This window comes from Chironomus tepperi, unplaced genomic scaffold (genome assembly GCF_022539635.2).
Source record: "Chironomus tepperi strain 1889 unplaced genomic scaffold, CSIRO-AGI_Ctep_v1 contig_84, whole genome shotgun sequence".
NCBI classification, from domain to species: domain Eukaryota; kingdom Metazoa; phylum Arthropoda; class Insecta; order Diptera; family Chironomidae; genus Chironomus; species Chironomus tepperi.
Window position 1 is genome coordinate 718,739 of NW_027226206.1, and position 19,559 is coordinate 738,297.

General features: G+C 33.7%; 1 protein-coding gene across 2 annotated transcripts in view; it reads left to right on the forward strand.

Annotated features, from left to right (window-relative positions):
- The first annotated feature begins 767 nt into the window (after positions 1-767).
- The window catches only part of LOC139085838 (NADPH-dependent 3-keto-steroid reductase Hsd3b4), a 60,256-nt gene continuing 41,464 nt past the window's right edge, over positions 768-19,559 (forward strand). The window contains exons 1-2 of one of the 2 annotated variants that reach the window (XM_070634007.1): positions 768-842; positions 6,648-6,897. In XM_070634007.1, the coding sequence (XP_070490108.1) occupies positions 6,858-6,897 (40 nt within the window). In that variant the 5' untranslated portion in view covers positions 768-842; positions 6,648-6,857. The remainder of the gene's footprint in view (positions 843-6,647; positions 6,898-19,559) is intronic. The other variant, XM_070634009.1, reaches the window with a different exon arrangement.

The following is a 19,559-nucleotide window of genomic DNA, read 5'->3' on the forward strand; positions in this document are numbered from 1 at the left end:
CCCGAGAGACACAATTGAGGAAGGCTCCGGCACGGAATTTAAAAGAAGACTCAGTTATGCCTTCTGAATCCGGACCCATAAGACTGCCAAATATTGGCGGATTCCATTTGATATTAATACAAGAGGTTTAGCGGAGCTGTCTTCGTTTGCCTCACTCGGGAATAGCTACAGCTATATAACCATCCTTTCATCTCAAAGTTCATCACACCTTCAAATTTAATCCCCAAAAATCCTAGACAATAGCTCGCCAATCCAGTTAACCTAACAAATTATCTCACCTTACATTTCAATGTAAATTAGATACAAAGCAGCAAGCACACATAAGAGCTGCCAAACGAAAAGAAAATGATGAAGCAACAATAAAATGTGTTAATAAAAATCACCGAAAATACAATGTAGGGCATCAAGTCTCGCCGCATCGCGCACAGCACTGATCGTGTTATCTCTTCTATATTCACGTGGTCACCCCACATCAAGTTCATTTGAAAACGTGAAAAACTAGATTTCAATGCAAACAGACAAACACAAAAGAGAGGAGATGAACAGATATGGACACAAAGATTTAGAGCTAACTGCACACTGTTTGATTTAAAATATCATTTTATATAAATTTATTTTAAAGCACAACAGTCTGTCAACCTTTTTTCTTTTCTCTTTCTCACTGCTTTGTGTCTTTTTATTAAATCAGCAAATTAAATAATTCAGTTGTTTTCATTCCGCGATCGCGACAAGAAGTTATAGTTGATGTATTGATAGGAAATTGACGGTTTTTAATTGTTCTGCATATTTTGAAGTTGAGCTTTCATTGCAGTGTAATTTGTGGAGTTTAAGGTTGATTTAAGGTAGTGATGAGTTTGTGATAAATTAGAAAATATTGTTAGGATTGCAAATTTTGGTGATTTGATGATCTTTCGATTGATTTTTGAATTTTATTAAAAATATTATATTTTGCAATATTAAACACAAAATAAGAAAAATCCAAAAAAGTCAAAAGAAATTGTTCAAAAAAAAAATATGAATTTAAATGTGAATTTGAATATGAAATTTGATAAAAAATTAACATTTGACAAAAATGAAAGTGAAATTTGACAAAAAATAAAAGTGAAATTTGTGAAATTCTTTTATGTGAGAAAATCAACTTAGGCATTATAGTAAAAAAACCATAAAATTTGAAAATATTTAAATCTTCAAAGTTAAAATTGATGAATTCAATTTCAAAACAAAATTGTTAAAAACTTGCAAATGTTTAAAAAATATTGTTGAAATAGGAGTTTTTAAGTTTGAAGTTGACTCAAATTTCCATTAAAAAGTCAATTCAAATTGACTTCGCTCCATACAAACTTCGTGTTGATTTTGAGCACTCAAAATACAAATTTGGTAAAATTTGAGAAATTTCAAAAATTTCAAAAATTTCTCTTAAAAACTTAAAACAAAAGAAGTGAAAATTTCTTAAAAACTTTTGGTGATCACGAAAGAAACTGTAACTTAACATATTATTTATGACATTTATCAAATTAAAATTCAGTGCCTTATGATAATTTGATTGTATAAGTGAAAACTCAAAATGAAATTTTGAAACACGTTACGAGTTATGTTAATTTTATTTAAAATATTCCACTGAAATGAAGACTTAAGTTCATCGTTTGATCACGAAAAAGATATTGCCAAAATTTTATATGTTGCCAAAAAAAATGTATTTTATAATCTGCGCCATTTGAAAAGAGAGTTGTTCCGAATAAATTATTTAAACCTGAATTTTGGATTGCAAATTACATATTTGGACTTATAAGAAGATGCATCAAGCTGAATTGGTCAATTTTTAGTGCTTTCTTGGATAGTTTGATTCCATTTACTTCCTTACTGCAACTATGTTCGTATGTGGAGCTTAGGTGACATCAAAAGGTATTCCACATGACTCTGTTGCTTGCTCTGTCACCTAGAATTTGTCCAAATCTCTGTCTGCACGTTGAGCTGACATTCTTTCATTCTTGATTCCATTAATCGATTAAAAATTCTGTCCCAGGCCGGGTCGATTATGATTTATTGCTGAATCCGGTTTATATCCGACTTCACGCTAGAATCACTCCTGTTTATTGACTAATTTTAGATAGATTAATTGACTTATGCCATTTTAGTTTGGGTTCTAATCTTATTAAATACAGTCAACAATCCTGGAAGGCACGTGTCATAGAAATATTCGAATATCAAGCCCCAAATCAGCGTAGCTTTGACTCCAAGCCAACGTGACTCTGAATTCATATCAAATTCGAATGAATCCGACCTCAAATCAGCGTCAAGTCAGTCTGGAGCTGGAACTTCGGCCATTCCTTAGCCATGTGCTTTCCTGGTGTACCGTTCAATTTTGAACAATTTAAACCATTTTGTAAAAATTAATTGCACAATTTTTCAATTCAAAACTTACAAATTTTCCAACATTTTCTAACTTTTCTTCCAAAAACTTCCATCTCATATCCATTGATTCCCATATTTTATCCACAAACTCTAAAGTTATAAAGTGTGAAATAATAAGAGTCTAAAGTTTTTTTTTTCGTGAGGAACTAGACGACATGACGAGGAAATACGCTATATATCTTAAACCAATTCATCCGTTTCAAGAGATCCTGAATATTATGGAAATATTATTTATTTCAACACACACACACAGACACACATTTGGATATAAAAGCATTTGAAGAAATTTATTCGCACATAAAGTGCAATGGAAAATGAAGAGACAGAAGAAGGAAGATGAATAAGCAGCATAAGAAAGTTCTTAGTTCATTTTCCGCATAATAAACTTAATAATTTTCCAGTGCTTTAGTGAGTTATCTCTATGAGGGAGTTTTGCACAAGCAGTAGTAGAAGAACATCAAGCTCATGCAATGGCAGCGAATTATCTTTTAATGCTTCCATGTGTAAAAAAATAGAGGAATATTTATTGAGAAAATAAAGTTATTATGAGTGGAGTTTTCTGGGCAATAAATCACGCAAAAAATTTTACTGCTTCTCTGTGCTGCTTCTACTGCTGCTGCTGCTGCTTCATAATCATAATAATGTTTTTATGTTGCTGCACACACAGGAAAAAAATTATGAAAGTGGATAATTAAATTTTTGGGTGATGTAAGGCGCATTTTTTAATGGTGATGAGGATCTGGGAGACACAAGGTTTCGAAGCCATTAGAGATTGAGGTTCGTTTGTAATCTGTATGGAAGCCATTTAGCTCATCCTAATTTAAGTCGCACAGAGTGAGGCAGAGATTAAGATTCCAAGAAATTCGAAGAATTCTTTCTAGATTAACATCAACTATGCGAACCTTTCTGAGCTGCACACGAACGCTTAATTTCTGCTCGTATCGTAGATCATGCTCCTTATGTATGTGGCTCTGAGTCTTGCTCACTCGACTTGTTTTTTGATCATTCTACTTATGAATATCACATTAGTCTCAGGTCTGAGCTTTGCTAGCTCGACTTGTGTAGATCATGCTCTTTGTGCATGCAGAGTCGGTTTAGTATTTTATGTGCAGATCACGCTGCTTATGTAGATCATGTCAGGGTTAGGTCTGAGCCATGCTCACTCGGCTTGCGTATATCACGCTCCTTATATAGATCTCTATACGATCACTATTCAGTAACTTTCCAAATGAATCTCAAATTCACTCTAAAATGCCCAAAATTTCGCAATTTACGACATTATGTCCATAACTGTCTCAAATTATCAGCTCCAAAAATTATTAAAACTTTACCCCCAAACTGTATATTTATACCACCAAAACGAGTAAATCTGAAAACTTCAGAAAAAGTGAAAAAAATTGCAATATTTAAAAAATTAATTCAATAATAAATTTCACTTGGAATTAACAGAATGTGAGAAGCACGAAGCAATAATACACACACATAGCATACGACACACGGAGTAAAAGAAATAAAAAGCATTTGTTAGCACAAAAAAAATATGTTGTAGCTCACACTTATTTTATTTATGCCATTAAAATTTGCTGTATTCAGTGACAACTCAACTCTCTCTCACACTTTTTCGTTCTGTGAACTTTTTTGCTGTGCTGCTTGTTGGAAACATACAACAACAAAAAAAAAGTTTTTTGTTTCATGATTAATTGCAATTTTTTTTTATTTATTGGAGGCATAAGCTACTGTTGTTGCTTGCATATTCAGGAAAACTTGTACCCTGGCTTGTGCTAAGTGTGGTTGACTATTCTTGAATAGTACAAGACTGTTGATCGGTTCAAAATTCAGTACCACACCGACATTGCTCTGGCATGGTACTGGTTCCAGGCTGGAGTGACTATGGCAATGTATAGACACCAGGCGGATGAGAATCTGAGATTGCATCGGCACCTGGCCGATGAGAATCTGGAACGGCACTAGCCCTAAACCGGGGTAACTCCGGTTTTGATACCAGCATCAGGCCGGCACTATTCTGATATGGCACCAAATAAAAACTGAATATGTCACCAAGTCAAAGTTACTCCGACCTGATTTTTGATAGATTAGCTGATTTGTGCTATTCGGGCTTATGTTAAAGTAGGGATCAAGTTTTGAGGTTAGTTGATTGGAAGCTTGTATTAGCTGAAATCACCCAAAAGGCACATGGCGTAGAAATGGCTGAAAATCTTGCCCCAGACCGACTCTACATTACCCTGAGGTTGAATATCATCAAATCTGGCCTGAGATTAGAGTCGCGTTAGCCTGGTATCGGATATTCTCCAATTCTTCATCGTCTGCTTTACAAGACAGATCAATTAGGTTAAATTAAACTAGATTATGGCAAATATTGCTTAGTTAGGTGGATATCGACTAAATAATTGCGTAGTTACCAGAATGATCTCACAAAATATTTCAAAATTTTCATTAAATACTCAGAAAATGCGCTCTTACTGCCAACATCATGCACAACCTCATATTATTAAATTGCTGTACAAAGCAGAAACAAAGCTGTTTCTTGTGCACCCTTTAAATGTGGACGAATCACATTTTAATAATAATATTTTTTATTAATAGTAAAATAACATCCAATTTATTTTAACAACGTGCAAAGTCAATGGAATGAACTCAAACTTAATATTTAGCATAAATATGAGTGTGGCAAGTAATTTTTTATTACAAATTTATGGAAATTTTCCATTTTTTCCCTTCGACATCATAAATAACATGCCATGTATGTGACTGAATAGCATGTGAATGTTTAATGATAAGGTGCTTAAGTGCCACTTTAAGATAATCAGCCACAAAACAATTTTTTTACCATAATTGAAATACAAAATTGTGTTTTAAAATTAATTGATTTAATTATTGTTGAGCATTTTTGCAGGTACAGCGCTTTATTGGAATTGAAAATTAATCATTTTTTATGCTCACTTTTTTTTACTTGCAACAATCAGCCAATAAAATTAATTATTTTTATGCTCTCATTTGCGTTATTTTTTTAATTCAATAATTTTAATTAAATTTACAATAATTATTATGATTTATTGCATACTTTGCTGTTTGTAACATTGCTGATGGAAGGGTATTTGGATACTTAAGTGAAATTGAAAGATTTTGAGTTTTTGAGCATTCATTTTGCATAAAAATTGAGTCATCCAAAGGACATCATGGCATCATGACTCCTGAAAATCCCTTCCATGGGCATGTTCCACTTGATCCTAACAGTCAAAGGACGTACTCTCAAGAGCAGAATAAGCTAAGAGAAATGTTTACCAGCATACTCATCTAGTATATTTAAGGTGAGCAAGCACTTGAGAGCATGATCTTTGCCTGTTAGGATGAGTACACTATACCTGAGCATCCGTGGAGATTTTGGGATTTTTGTCTCGAAAAATCTTAGCAAAATGAAAATCTCGTCCCAAAACTGAAAGTGCAGTTCTTTTTGCTTTATGTTGATTTCTTTGTACAAGTTGATTTCGGAAATGGTCGGTTGTAAACCTAACCATTCCTAGTCTGAATGTGGGGCTACTTATCTTCAGTTAAAGTGGTTTGGATATTCTCTTACTCTATCCTTTAGTGATGTCAGGGTCAGCTTCGAAGTTAGACTCTAGCTTCCCCAAATTTCAAGAAATGGGAAGGGTGGGTTTGACTACAAAAACGTCTTCCTCCTGAATATGCTCTAGAGCACACTCTTTTAGATGAATATGTTCATTGTCTGATAGGGATGTCTACCATTTGGTGTTAATTAGAGCTCAAAATCGACTCAGATCGACACTGTCTAATCAGTATACTGTCAATAAATGTGTTATTAAATGTGTTCACGATCCTAACAGGCGAAGTAACCGCTTTTAGGCATCGAAGCGGTTTCTGTACCATGAAAGCATGTTTTTGCCAGTTAGGGTGAGAAACCCTCAAAGTAGTCAAAAGGCAGAGCCTTTTTCATCTGTGTCGCTCGAATCGCTAAATCCACAACAGTCAGAAATCCATTTGATGTCAACTAACATCCAGTAAAAAAATGAGATTGAATAAAAAAATATATAATATATATAATAATAAAATCCAATTTCATTCAGTTGCTTTGTGTGTTTATTGAAATTTATTCGGAAAGAATTTTCTCTTTTTTTTTGTGGTGACAGAAAATAGAAAGCAATTTGTAAAGCTTGAAATATTTTTTTTCTTCCTTTATTCTCATTTTTATTTCACAGTTGTTAAGAAAAAATATTCATGTAAAAGTGCTTTGTAAGCATCCAGTGATTTCTGCCGAGTAAAAATCATAACATAAAGCTCAATTTACAGGAAACATTTTTGTTCTCGTTGTTGTGAAGACGAAAACAAAATAAAAGAAATTTATACAACAAATATAAATTGAAATTGCTGTGAAATAAGTGAAATATTCAATTTGACTAAGAGGAAAAATGTCAGGGGAAACTGCTGGAGATATTGTACTGATTACAGGTAAGAATATTTCTATTTATTGTGCAAAATTCTCTTTTCTTTCATGATTTTAATGGACTTTTATCAACCTATTTAAAAGCACTGAGTGCATTGAGTTATTGTATTGCATTGTGGCTTAATGTCACATTATAGGAGGTGATTATTAAGTTTAGAAATAAATGTGGTCGTTATAAAATAAAAGAATCTTAAAGAATTGAAATGAAACCTAAATATATTGCACAAGTCAGTTTGTCGATCAGTAATCCGGGACCAAGCCGGATGTTTGATCTGACATAGTGCCAGATTTTAATCGATTCCATAAATTTTTTCGCGTTATGCTTCTATCAAATCATTCCAATGTGGCAAATTTCATTTGACGCCAGCATTTGAATCAGCTGTTACATAACCGTCAGGACGCCTTCACTCCTTGTGGTTAAGACGCTTTAATGACTGAAATTTTGAAATGAGTCTTGTGTTTTTCTTCATTAAAGTCCATAGAAAATTGAAGATTCACCACCATTCCCCCTGATCCCCCTAAATACACTGCTCGTGATACTTAATTAATCGATATGTCTTAATTTGTCACACCTATGAAACGTAGAAGTGTAAGTTTAAGTGACTCGGTGGAGGAATGCTTTAGTCCTTCGGTTCATATGTAAACGCGGCTCAATTTATAAGATACAGGCAGTAAGGTCGTCAAAGTAATGGTTCGGATTCCACTGTAAACAGTAGGTCTATGTTATAGAGGCTATGGATCTCAAGGTCTGAACAGATAAGAGTAATAAGACATTCAAAAAAGTGAAGAATATGGAGTGTTCTCAGGCCAGCATGATCATGGTAAAAAGCCAGAATTGATGAAACTGACCTCATGCCAGAGTCATGTCCATCTGTAAAAACTATCTTCCTTCTTTTCTTCATCATGAAGCTTCCGACATAATTTCGGGGTTTTCCTTGACGTTAATAGATGTCTAATCGCAAAATATGCACGCTGTGATGCCAGAATCTTTGATTTCCTACTCTTTATTTCTATTGAAGTGAACCATATCAATTGGATAATACATCAAACCAATTTCACTAACTCTTCATTGAATACCAAAAATCCTCAAAAATTTCCCTAAAATCATGTCAACTTTATTATGATTTCAAAAGCTCACACCTCATGTCATTTGAAGTTCAAAGTCAAAACACTTGTCATGCCCTCTAAAAAAAATATGTGTGAATTTAAAGTGACATGGCAAGATTTTTGCTTTTTTCAACTGTTTCTCGCTCATCTTGTTTAGTGCATCAAACAACACGAGCCAGCGACGACAGATAACAAACCAGTTTAAATATTTTTTTTTTCTTGTGTATCATCGTTGTGTGATGAAATTCGCGTGAATCTTTTGTGTCGGTATTTTCTATCTCATTCCCTCATGATACTTTTGTGTATGAGTTTTCTTCTTTTTTGACATTGATATGTGAAACAATCAGAGAATCTCTAAAGTAGATATTGTGTTTTGAATTGGCGACATGTTGATGGATTTGTTAGGATTTTTGGCGGGAAAAATGGAATATGAGCAATCTTGGCAAATATTTGAATATTTTGGGAGGTTTTATGGTAGCTCATGAAAAAAAGCTGTCGATGGAGATAGTATTGCATTTGAAATTTTGGAATTATGGCAAACGGTAGCCTGCGATAGATCTAGTTCTAGGTGACTTCTTAGGAAGGTCATGGACCATAACTAATCTGCATGTCCAGCGAAGGACGTAAGGTCATTTTTGATCTTGACTTGGGTGATTTAACACTTAATTTACGCTTAATACAGCTAGTTCTTGTGGCCTAGCAGGGTCGAAGCTAGATGGGATGGACGGGATTTAACATATTGTTGTATCAAACGCAAAAATTGAGGGTTTTTGGATTTTTGACTCGAAAACCCGAACATAATTGGATTCCTGATTGACCCCTCAACATCTCCTGAATATGTGTAAGTGCTATAGTTATTGTGCTTTCTCAATATCGGATCAACTTCAAGAATTCCTTGATATTCGGGATACTAAGTCAAATAAGTCTTTTTTGCAGGAGTTCGTCCGAAAATGCAGAATTTTAGAGGAAAATTCCAGGCGTGCAATTTTAAACGAACTATAATGTATGACCCAAAACTGCAGATCTGCGGTTTATGACCGTATCTTACCTTTTACACGTCTAATTCTTTAATTTGAGACTTTCTTAATTTGAGACTTGATATTAAATAATTTGATACCCAATCCCTTAAATTCCAATAACTTAAACCTCAATTCAGTCTAAACTTTCCAAAAAATGAAGTCGTTCACCAAGACAGAAATCACTTGAAATATTTATTTATGTATATTTTCCCATCAATGTTTTGTTTGTCTACATCTTTTTTTGCGTGTGTGACAAAAAATTGTCTTTCCTTTTATTTCATGACATAGCATAAGAAGTAATATTGATTTCCTTCACCGACAAAAAAAAAATGGAGAAATAAAGGAAAAGAATTTCGTGGTTTAATGTTACCAAAAAAAAATATAAATTTCTTCATATCAAGCAAAATAAAATAAACGAGGATGGAAAAATTCTCACACAATCGATTCAATACCGCCTTAGGGAATTTTGATGATGACACAATGTAAGCACTGAATAGATAGAAACGGAAACGAGATTGAAGTATATTGGTAAAATTGAAAAACATTGAGTTGTTCGATCACTTTAAAGAGTTTTTGATGGAACTTTTTGTTTAAAGAGATGAAGACATTTTAGGTGACATTGGATATGACCTGGACATTCATTTACCCATAGCAGCATCGAATTGCCAACCATTTCACAAAAATCCCAACTCAAATCTCAAAAATCCACAAAATAAATTCCTAAAAAGCCTTAATAAAAAATTTTAAAGAGCATAAAAATCCACAAAAATCACACCAATCACCATGGAAACAAATTCCACAGCCAATAGTCTAAGAACATACCGACCGAGATGAAAAGAATACCATGAAGAGTCATAAAGTGCCATCCATAAATTTTCAAAGTACTTTTGATAGGCATCACATAAAAAATTTCGCATAATTTATTCTAAAATCATATTTTTTTCTGCTTCTGCTTCTTTTCTTTCACTTCCTCGTCTATCGCATTGATCTACTTTGATAAAAAAATCACTAATTTATGGGGTTTGAGTTGATGTGGGTATATTCACACCGTGGCTGTAGAATTTTAAATGTTTGTTTATGAATTAGAGTGAATTTGTGTATTATTTGACTAAATATCCTTAGCAGGCAAAGGTCATGCTCTGAAGAGCTCGATCACTTGAAATATGCTTGATGAGCATGTTAGTGACCGTTGCTTTTAGCTTGTGGTACTCTTAAGAGTATGATTTTTGTCTGCTAGGGTCAAATGCCGATGATATGACATTAGGACTCATTGGTATGACACTTAATTATTGTAATATTGACCCTTCGATCATTGGTTCGCTACTCGATAGAAGTTTTTTTTCTAGGGTTTGCCAAAATTAGATGCGCAGGCTTGCATAGATGCAAAAAACTGCAGACCTGCGCATCTAGATGCACATCTAGAATAAAAGAAACTTCAGACCTGCGTATTCCTGCAGTTTTTTGGCAAATCCTAAATTTTTCAGTTTTTTCGATTCATAGAGTAGTGGAAACTCGGCTCACAGTATTCTATTGTAGGCTATAGGCAGTAATGACATCAAAGGAGTGGTTTTGGTCCCGCTATACACCGCAGCTCTACTGAATTCAGAGTTTTGGCGCATTCTCACTCGCTAAACGATTATTAGTTGCAAATTTCCCTAGCATAGAATCATCCTTATATGAAAAGACGGCTAATCGATCCAAAATCCATCATCAGGTAGACCTGACTCAAGTGACGGATTTAAGTCGAACCTTCTTGACGAACCAGTGCGAATATAAAGAAAAATAATTCAGAAAATAATCGTGGTACAACAAAAAAAGCAAAAAAGCAATAAGAAGAATCCTCATGATGTAATTCACGCACAAAAGTCAATTTCCCTTCTAGTTCCTTTAGACGTTATTGCGATGCGATATTAAAGTTGAATGGAAGACGTGAAGATTTTTTTTTTTCTTGTTCTATTATTATTTCTTTGGCTTTGGTGTTAATTAAATTTTTTGTGTGCATGAATTTCTCGGTATATGTGGGCTCTTCATGGCTTATGGTTTCATGGTCAGTTTGAGACGGTTGGATGTTTTTTTGAGGAGCTTCAGAAGTTATCGAGTGTAGGATGAATTGGATTTTTGTGGAAAATTTTGGAAGATTATGATGAAATTTAAGTAGCTACAGTGATGGTATGGCTCAGGATTCAGAGGAATCAAAGCTCTTGATCCACTAAACTACAATTTCTAATCTACTTCCTAAAATTAATTTTCAATATCCTAAAACATCCCAATAACTGCAACATTGTCCGAAATACATTTACATTCATTTCACAGCCTAGAATTTTATGCCTCAATCTTCCTTCAATTGCTGTTATTTTTTTTTTTGTTTCTTCCTCCAAAACACAAACATTGGTTTTTAATTAAAATTAATTTTCGCCAGTAAACCAGACAGAAAAAAATATATAAGAAGTGCCTTTAATATATCCTATCATGCTTACACTGCTGTTGCTATTGATATTGTAGATTTTTTGTTATTTTTTTGCGAGCATTCTGTTTATGTTACGTGAGACTCATAAAAGGAATGTGAAGGCATTTTATCGTTTTTTATGTAAGCGCATCTTCTTACTGCTTTATTCTTTTTGGCTATATGTGTGTGAGTAAGTGCGTGTGCGTTGAGGCCGATTGTAAAAAAGATTACTTTTATAGCACTTTTAATGTTCTTTAAGTCTTCAGACATTCATTTTACTTCTCATTCCTTTATATTTATTCTCCTTAGCTTGGCATAAATATAGAGAATTGGTTTAGAAAAAAGGAATGAAATTGATTAGACAAGTGGAAAGTTGTTGATTGTTGGGTGTTGTGGCGAATTTCAGGGTTGTGAAATGGTCAGGTAGCTGTAATTTTTGGAATATTTAAGAATAATAGGAGGCCTGTTAACATTTTGTTGCTTTTTTGAACAAGTTGAGTTCGGAGATGAAAGGTTGTAAATCTTAATATTTCTGTCCTGATTGTGAGGCTTCTACCCTTCAGACAGGGTTGTTTGGATAGGTTTTTATTGTATCTTTCAAGTACCGACACAGATCTCAGTCACCAGCGATGCATTTAGATGCATTAAAAAAATACGTTAGAACTAAACATAAACTGGAAAATAACTTGCAATAAACTAGTATTTTTGTCCAATCCAAGTGGTAACAGGGGATATCCCGGGAAGAAATGTACCAGAAATTTGGTTAGCTTCGGAGTATGACTTCGACTGTCCTAATCCCCTCATCATAAGGGACCGTTCACTTCACTTCACATTACGTTACAGAATAAAACAGAGCTCGAAGCAAGCTCGAAGTTTAGTTTGTCGTATAAAATCCGAGTCGACATCAAGCTCTGGTTTTTGTAATACGATGCGAACCTTCACAAGGAGAAAAGCTGAAGTTACTGTGATCTAGAACTGTGATCTTAGAGCTGTGTGAATTTATATTCACGTCTTGACGACTTCAAATCGATTTTTGCCATTTGATGTCGATTTTCCCATTTGTCTAGGGCTTTCGAATCATATTTTGAAAGATAGCCTTAAGAACTGGCTGCTGACCTGAAACGTACCCAAAATTTCATCAAAATAGCAGTTTATAATCATTCACTGTGTACCACTGACAATCAGCCAAAACACCAACAACTCACCACAAATCCCAACATCTTAAACACTAATCACCAAGAAAAAAAAGTAGATGTACACAAAAAAAAGTATATCCAGTGAATGTAAAAACAATATATAATGAGAAGTGATCTAAAACATTGTAATATGTATCGAGGGAAAATGAAAGACATGGAGAATAAGTGAGAATGAAAGGAAATGGAAGGCAATATATATTGTGTGAGTTGAGAGATAAGATAGCGTAAGCGAGTAGAACCAAACTCAATTCACTTAGATAGGGACAGTATATACTGCATACAGTGTAAACAGTGAAAAATGAATGGATGATAAAAATGTGATGTGAAAAATTAAAGTTCCGTCATTTGCCGCAGTGATTGAGACTGCTACATAAAAATAGCAACAAAAATCTGACATTTTTTGTGAATCAATCAAGTAAATCATGTCTGTTTCCTTTGTGTTCTTACTGTAATGAATTCATTTGAAATTCAAAGATATTAAATGAAGGAAATTTGATGAAATTCATAAGAAATGGAATAAGAGATGTACATCTGGATGGATAGTTGGGGTTGTGAATCTTAACTTTATATCTCCGACTTCTGAATGTCTGTCTGATTCAGTGTCTATCACTGTCTATTCTAATTTCTTAACTTATGTCTTGATCAAATATTTATGGATTACATTTGGACATCCATTAGCTAATTTCTAAAGTTTTTCATCAGAATCACTGTGTAATTCATCTAATTTTCGATTTTGCTAGTCATTGTGCATTAGTAGGACTTCCATGTGAGAGCAGTAAGTTACATTTGGAAGTCTGTACCTTCTTGTCTGTGAAGACATGCGTTTTATTCCTACCTAAACCTGAATTCACCAATAATTACGAATAATGCTGTCGATATGACTAAAATTCGTCCCAATGCTCACAACCTTACACTTGCTAACTTAATTCCAACTTAGTTCATTAATTCAGCTTCAATCCCCATCCCCCACCTACACTAAAATATATGCGGAAGGAATGACTGTGGAAGGAAGTAATTAAATCATCGAAAGTGCAAGAGTTCAATAAAAATTTATTCAATTCATCTATTTTCAATCCACAATTCAGCTACAGCAGCAGTAGCAAAAGACATGCGATATAAAATGACAGATGTGGATGGGTAGCATCAGATAAAGTTCAGCAATAGATTGAAAGTATGTCCTCTTCAAAGTTCATCCTGAATAGAGGAAAGAGTAAGCAATTCAATGTGGAAAAATAAAAGTAGAGGAATTGAGGAACAACCGCAAAATGTTTTAATTGAAAAAAAAAATTTTTTTTTATTCCTCTTTCATGTAGATTGTTCATTGCTATCTGTCATCTGCCGCTACTGCTGAATGAGCACATTGCAAACTTTACTAACTTTATTTTTGTATTTGTCAAAAAATACGGATATATTTTTTTTTTTTAGAGAAAGATGAGGAACAGATGAATGTGAGAGTTGAAATTATTTTAAATTTGAATCTTTAGAGTAGATTTGCATGAAATGAAAATTGAGAAATATAGAATGACAAGTAACATAGAGAAATGAGAGACAGCATGGAATTGGATAGATGATTTCCTCTTTTTTTTCAGTTGCAATCGTTATTCATTTTGATGAAAATGGAATAAATTTTTACGGATTTTAATGTAATATCAAGTTGTCTTAATGGAAATGACTTGTGGATGAATGTAGTATGAATTTTGAGGTTAGGATTTTTCGAAAGTAGTAGACTGTCATGATTTTTGTGAATATTACAAAATGTTCCTCTAATGATTCATATGCATCATCGTTTTGAGATGTATGGTGGTTTTAGGAATATTGCTTGTAGGACTTATTTCTACTTTCTTGGCTGAGACGCATTTGGGACCATTATTGCGTTTAGAGAACTTCTGCACACAGCTCTATTTTTTGATAACTCCTGTCAGTTTGGGATATTAAGAACTCTAGCGGTCTTATCAACAAATCCAATCCAGGAACTTTTCTGGCTTCTCCTCGATCTTTTGCTTGTATTATCATTTGAAATCTAAGCAGTTAAATGCGGCAAAGGCCCCCGTGCGCCTTTGCCAAGGAAGTTAAGCAATTTTCAGTTAGAAAGTTTGAACGGCTTTCATTAGCTAGTAGTGAATTTTAAAGAGTTTTTACTTTCTGTGTTCAAAATATCTGTTAATCTAAGACTATCCGCTATCCTTGAAGGCACTCAGTGCAATAATTGCAAAAATCTATCTCTAGACTGATGTGACTTGGGTCTGCAGTCAGATTCGGTAAAATGTTGCATTGGTTTTGCATTTTTTACTTTCTTTCTACGCTGTGTGACTTCAGGGTATGTATTTTGGTAATTCAAACATTCCTAATTAAGAGCAATGTCTAGGTAAGAGTGGACAAAGTTTCGGAATAATTACATTCTAACAGACGTCTCGAAAATGGAGTCCTGCCAATTCAGGTCTATGTCTTAGGGGCATATTCTTTAGGTTCAGGGAGTTTGGAGGTCAATTCTCTTTAGTGTTAAGCCTCGTTCAAAGCAGTACACGGCATGAGGTTCAGGGCATTTCCAAAAGTTCTTTACGTCATACTAATATGTCGCGCCACTTAGATTGTCCACCACTAATCTGGACAGATAATTTTGAATTTGTTTATGAATTTTAGTCTTCACTAAGATACTGCTTTAAAAATGCAATAAATTTAATGCTTGATGCTATTATAAAGCCACATTTCAGATGTCTCTAATTTACAATCCCAACTCCATCAAAACAAAATGCAAATCAACTTCCCATTAATTTTTAACCCTCAATAAACTCAATTATTTCCAGCATTTGCTCATAAACACTTCAATATCATCCCACATCTTCATATATGTATGTAGTTCCTCATATCATCTATGACCATTGACCATTATGTTCTCCATTCTATTCTGATGTATGTATCTGTAACAATTCATTTTCTCATAGCAATATTTTTATTCCTTATACGTCAAACAAGCAGCAGCAACAAAAAAAAATAAGCTGAAACGTCCAACATTCACATACATTTCCAGAAATAGAGTCAGAAGCTCAATGTGACAGTCCAATAAATTTATTAAAAGCGTGAATATTTGATGATGATAATATTGCAAAAGAATATGGACGAAAAATAAGGAAGAAGTAGTAGAATGAAGCATGTATTCTATATGGCAGGTCAGAAGGCTAATTGAGTTAGTATCATTGATGTCTTTTCTCATTCCTTTCTCAAACTGCTGTTGCTTCATATTATGTATGAACATTGCCAGTTCATCTTCATGTTCCATTAGCCATTTAATACATTGGATGGTGTACAATGAACATTTTTTTTTTGTTGCTAGTGCTTCTGCCACTGATGTTCCTCTCATTCTCTCATTCTATATATATACATATATATTTTTTGTATGTCTTTTTTAATGCCTTTCGATTTTGTTATTTATGACTCGTTTGCTTAACAATGTGACTAGAAGGAAGAAGAGTTTTAATTTTACTGAATAGATATGAGAATGTGGCTTATGAGGACTCACTCGACAAGTCTTTAATTTTTAAATAGGCTATTCAAATTGTCTCATATATGAAGCAATTGCTTTGTGTTTGAGGATGAGAGTGAGAATGACATTTCATTAGGATTTTAGTAGGGACAAATTTGGATGTGAGTTTTTTTGGGAAGTTTATACGGACAGTACAGCGTATTCTACGTCGCCGTATCAACTAAGATAGGAGTTGTCCAGGCGGCACCGTAGATTCGCCACAATTTACCGCACAGGCTTATTCAATCACAAAGATTTGGAAATTTTAAGGAATGTTGAAGAATATTGATTACATTTGATCATATTAACATATGATTAACAGAATCTCTTTAGGGATGGCATTCAGGGATGGATCAAAAGATTCTAGAACGTAGTGCCTTTTCGTCTTCGATGGACCTTCTTTATTCTGTCTTTTTATCTAACAGAATCTTCTTTTGGCGTTTATACAAATGGCGCTGACAGTTTGAATGTGACCCATCTGAGGTGCCATTCAACTGAAAGTGTCACCTAACTGAGATGTCACCTAGCTTAGACATCACCCAACTATCAACCCTCTTTATAGACAGCATTTGAACATTTTCCTTGGTCTTCAATTATCAAACAAACATAAAACGTTAGTAAAACTGCAAAAATTATTGAAAATGCGCCGTTCTAATTCTAGCTCACAAATTCAATTATTTCCTGCACTTTTTTGCAACTTTCGAACGTAATTCAACTAGTTCTTTGAACATTAAGACTCAAAATAGTCCAAAAGAACCTTAATAGTACCAAACTATTCCGATTTTTACCAAAAGTGTCCCGATATTTTGTGAAAATCCTCTGGCCACCTTATCCTAAATCGATCCTGTCCCACATCTACCCTCCTAGGACGACTCATTTGTAAATTACCTATCATAAGATTTATGAGATTGCCAATCACGGGTCACATTGAGACTAAACTTATCACCTCAAATTTTCTTCATTTTCTTCACTTTCGTCTCCCAAAAAAAAAGTAACAATCACAAAGAATTTTTCATTTAGTGATGCATAAAAGCCATAAACTTTATTTATTGTATTCATTTAACCAGCAATTTGATGAATTTCTGCTGTTCTTAATTGCTTCAGACTCATTCTTCTGCTACTTAATTGTTTTTTTCTCTTGCAAGAATGTCTTCTTATATTACAAAAATATTCCATTGTGCTTTCTTATCACATGACACGTGTACACAAGTTTCTCATCACTTGAACTACTTCCAATGTATATACATGAAAATAATTATCTTAAAGTAAGCAGAAAACATGAAACAAAACTTTAATTAAATTTTCAACATTCGACATTGAATTGATAAGAAATTTTTAGCTTACATACGCACAATTATGTTCATAAAATATAAAGGAAGCAAGAAAGGAGGAAAGGAAAAAAAAGTTTCAATTTTCTTGATTCTGCCGCTGTTATTTACGAAATAAACATCTCAATAACAATTTTTCGTTCTGTTCTTGTGTGTGTGAGATGTGTCTTAAATGTCTAGAAAGAAGTAAGTCTTCTTCTTCCTATTTGTAGCGTATTTTCTTGGAAAACACGAAATGTTGTAAAAGTTGATATGGAAATGATAATGATGTCTCTCATTGTTTTGTTATGAGGAGCTGAATGTCTAATTTATAAAGTTTTGGTTATTGTGTAGGTTGAATAGAATATGTCTATATTAATGAAGTTTTGACGACAATTAATATAGTTTTAGAAAATTTAAGATTGAAACTTTATTAAAAGTATGACAGCAATATGTAGGATGACTAAGTAACTGGTCTTAATTTTCTTATCCTTAAAAAAAACCTACAGCTTCAGAACGATTTGGGCCTGAAGTTGGATTATCCGAAGTGGGGTTAGTCAAGCTACCACACTCAAACCTATACCTACACCAACCTACACTTTAGAAGAGCCGAACCCTTACGTTTTCTCGAAATTCCGTTTTTGATCTATAGAAAGAGGCTGTAAGCCGCATTTCCATGTCGATTCATGATTACACAGGCTATTATAGTTTCAGAAGACGACAATTTAAATGTAAAGATTGTAAGCTACAACTTGTCACCTAAGCTGCCCGCTTTAGGCCGTTGTGTAAAAATTCAATCCTGGCATAAAAGAGTTAAGGTTCTCAGTCCACCCAGCAATTCTCACGAGTATGCTTAATCAATATAATTGACCATGATCCGTGTCTATTTGGGATATACTTACTTACTTCCGTTTCAAACGCGCTCGTGGGTCCATTGCCGCATTTGTTCGGGCTGTAACTCTGTCTAATCAAAAGTTGAACAAAATGAGTTTCAAACCTTTAAAACTATCTAGAATGATCTAAATACTGTCTCTATGTGACTGAATAGCCCACAGAGCAATGCGTTTCTAATCCACAGCCAATACCACTTATAATCATCATACTTATTTTTGCGTTTTAAGCTATATATTCATGTCGCTCTTGCACGAACGGCTGAAAGTTAAGAAAAGTAAATTGTATAGAATCTTCTACCATCTACCATTTTTCTTCTATTTAGAGTGCTTTTAATTTAATTGCCTGACGTAGGGATTCAAGACGATGAAAAAAAAAATGTTCTCATTTCCACCAGAAAAAAAGCAGTCTAAACAGTCAGCTATGGTGTAATATTCATTCAAAGAAATTTAAAAATTATCTTTGATCTCTGTCGTGTAGCCTGTGTACATGAATGTGACAGAAAGACTGAAATAATGAGTCAAGTCATTCTCCACACTCCATTTGATGACAAAAATTTTCCTTTTTATTTTTGCTTCATCAAGCTTTAATTATTTTAAAGTGCTCCAAAATTGCTTTTAATTCTTATAGAATTGCTTTGCCTCTCCCATGAGTATCTAACGAAGACGATCATCATCATCCAGGTGAGGGGTAGAAATCTTAACGGTGTAATTATGTTGCCTTTTTTTTTTGTTGCTTATATACCGTACTACTCGTGAAATGAGAATTGTCTGGGCCATTTGGAGCTTCTTATTATTTTTTTCGTTATTTTCTCTTCGTGCTGGCTGTTTAAGTGCTTTTAAAAAAAGTAAGAAGCAACAAAAAAGATACTTACACAGCAAACTGCAAAACAGCAAATGTAAGATATTGAAATGTCCCGAAGGACGTGTTAAAGACTTTTTCTTGTTCCTTTCGATTTTGCTGTTGAGTGTGATGTGTGCTATGTACTTTAGTTCTGGAGGTAAATTGCTTTTAAATGTTTGAACTGAAGTGAAGGATTTTCAATGGAAGTAGTTAATTTTTAAATAATTTATAAGGGATTGATTGTAAATTCCGTCCAAAAATATTGAACTTTTTTGATGACTAAATGAGCTGTTGATAAGATGTTTTTGAATGAATGAATAAGATGTTTTTGCAGCAAA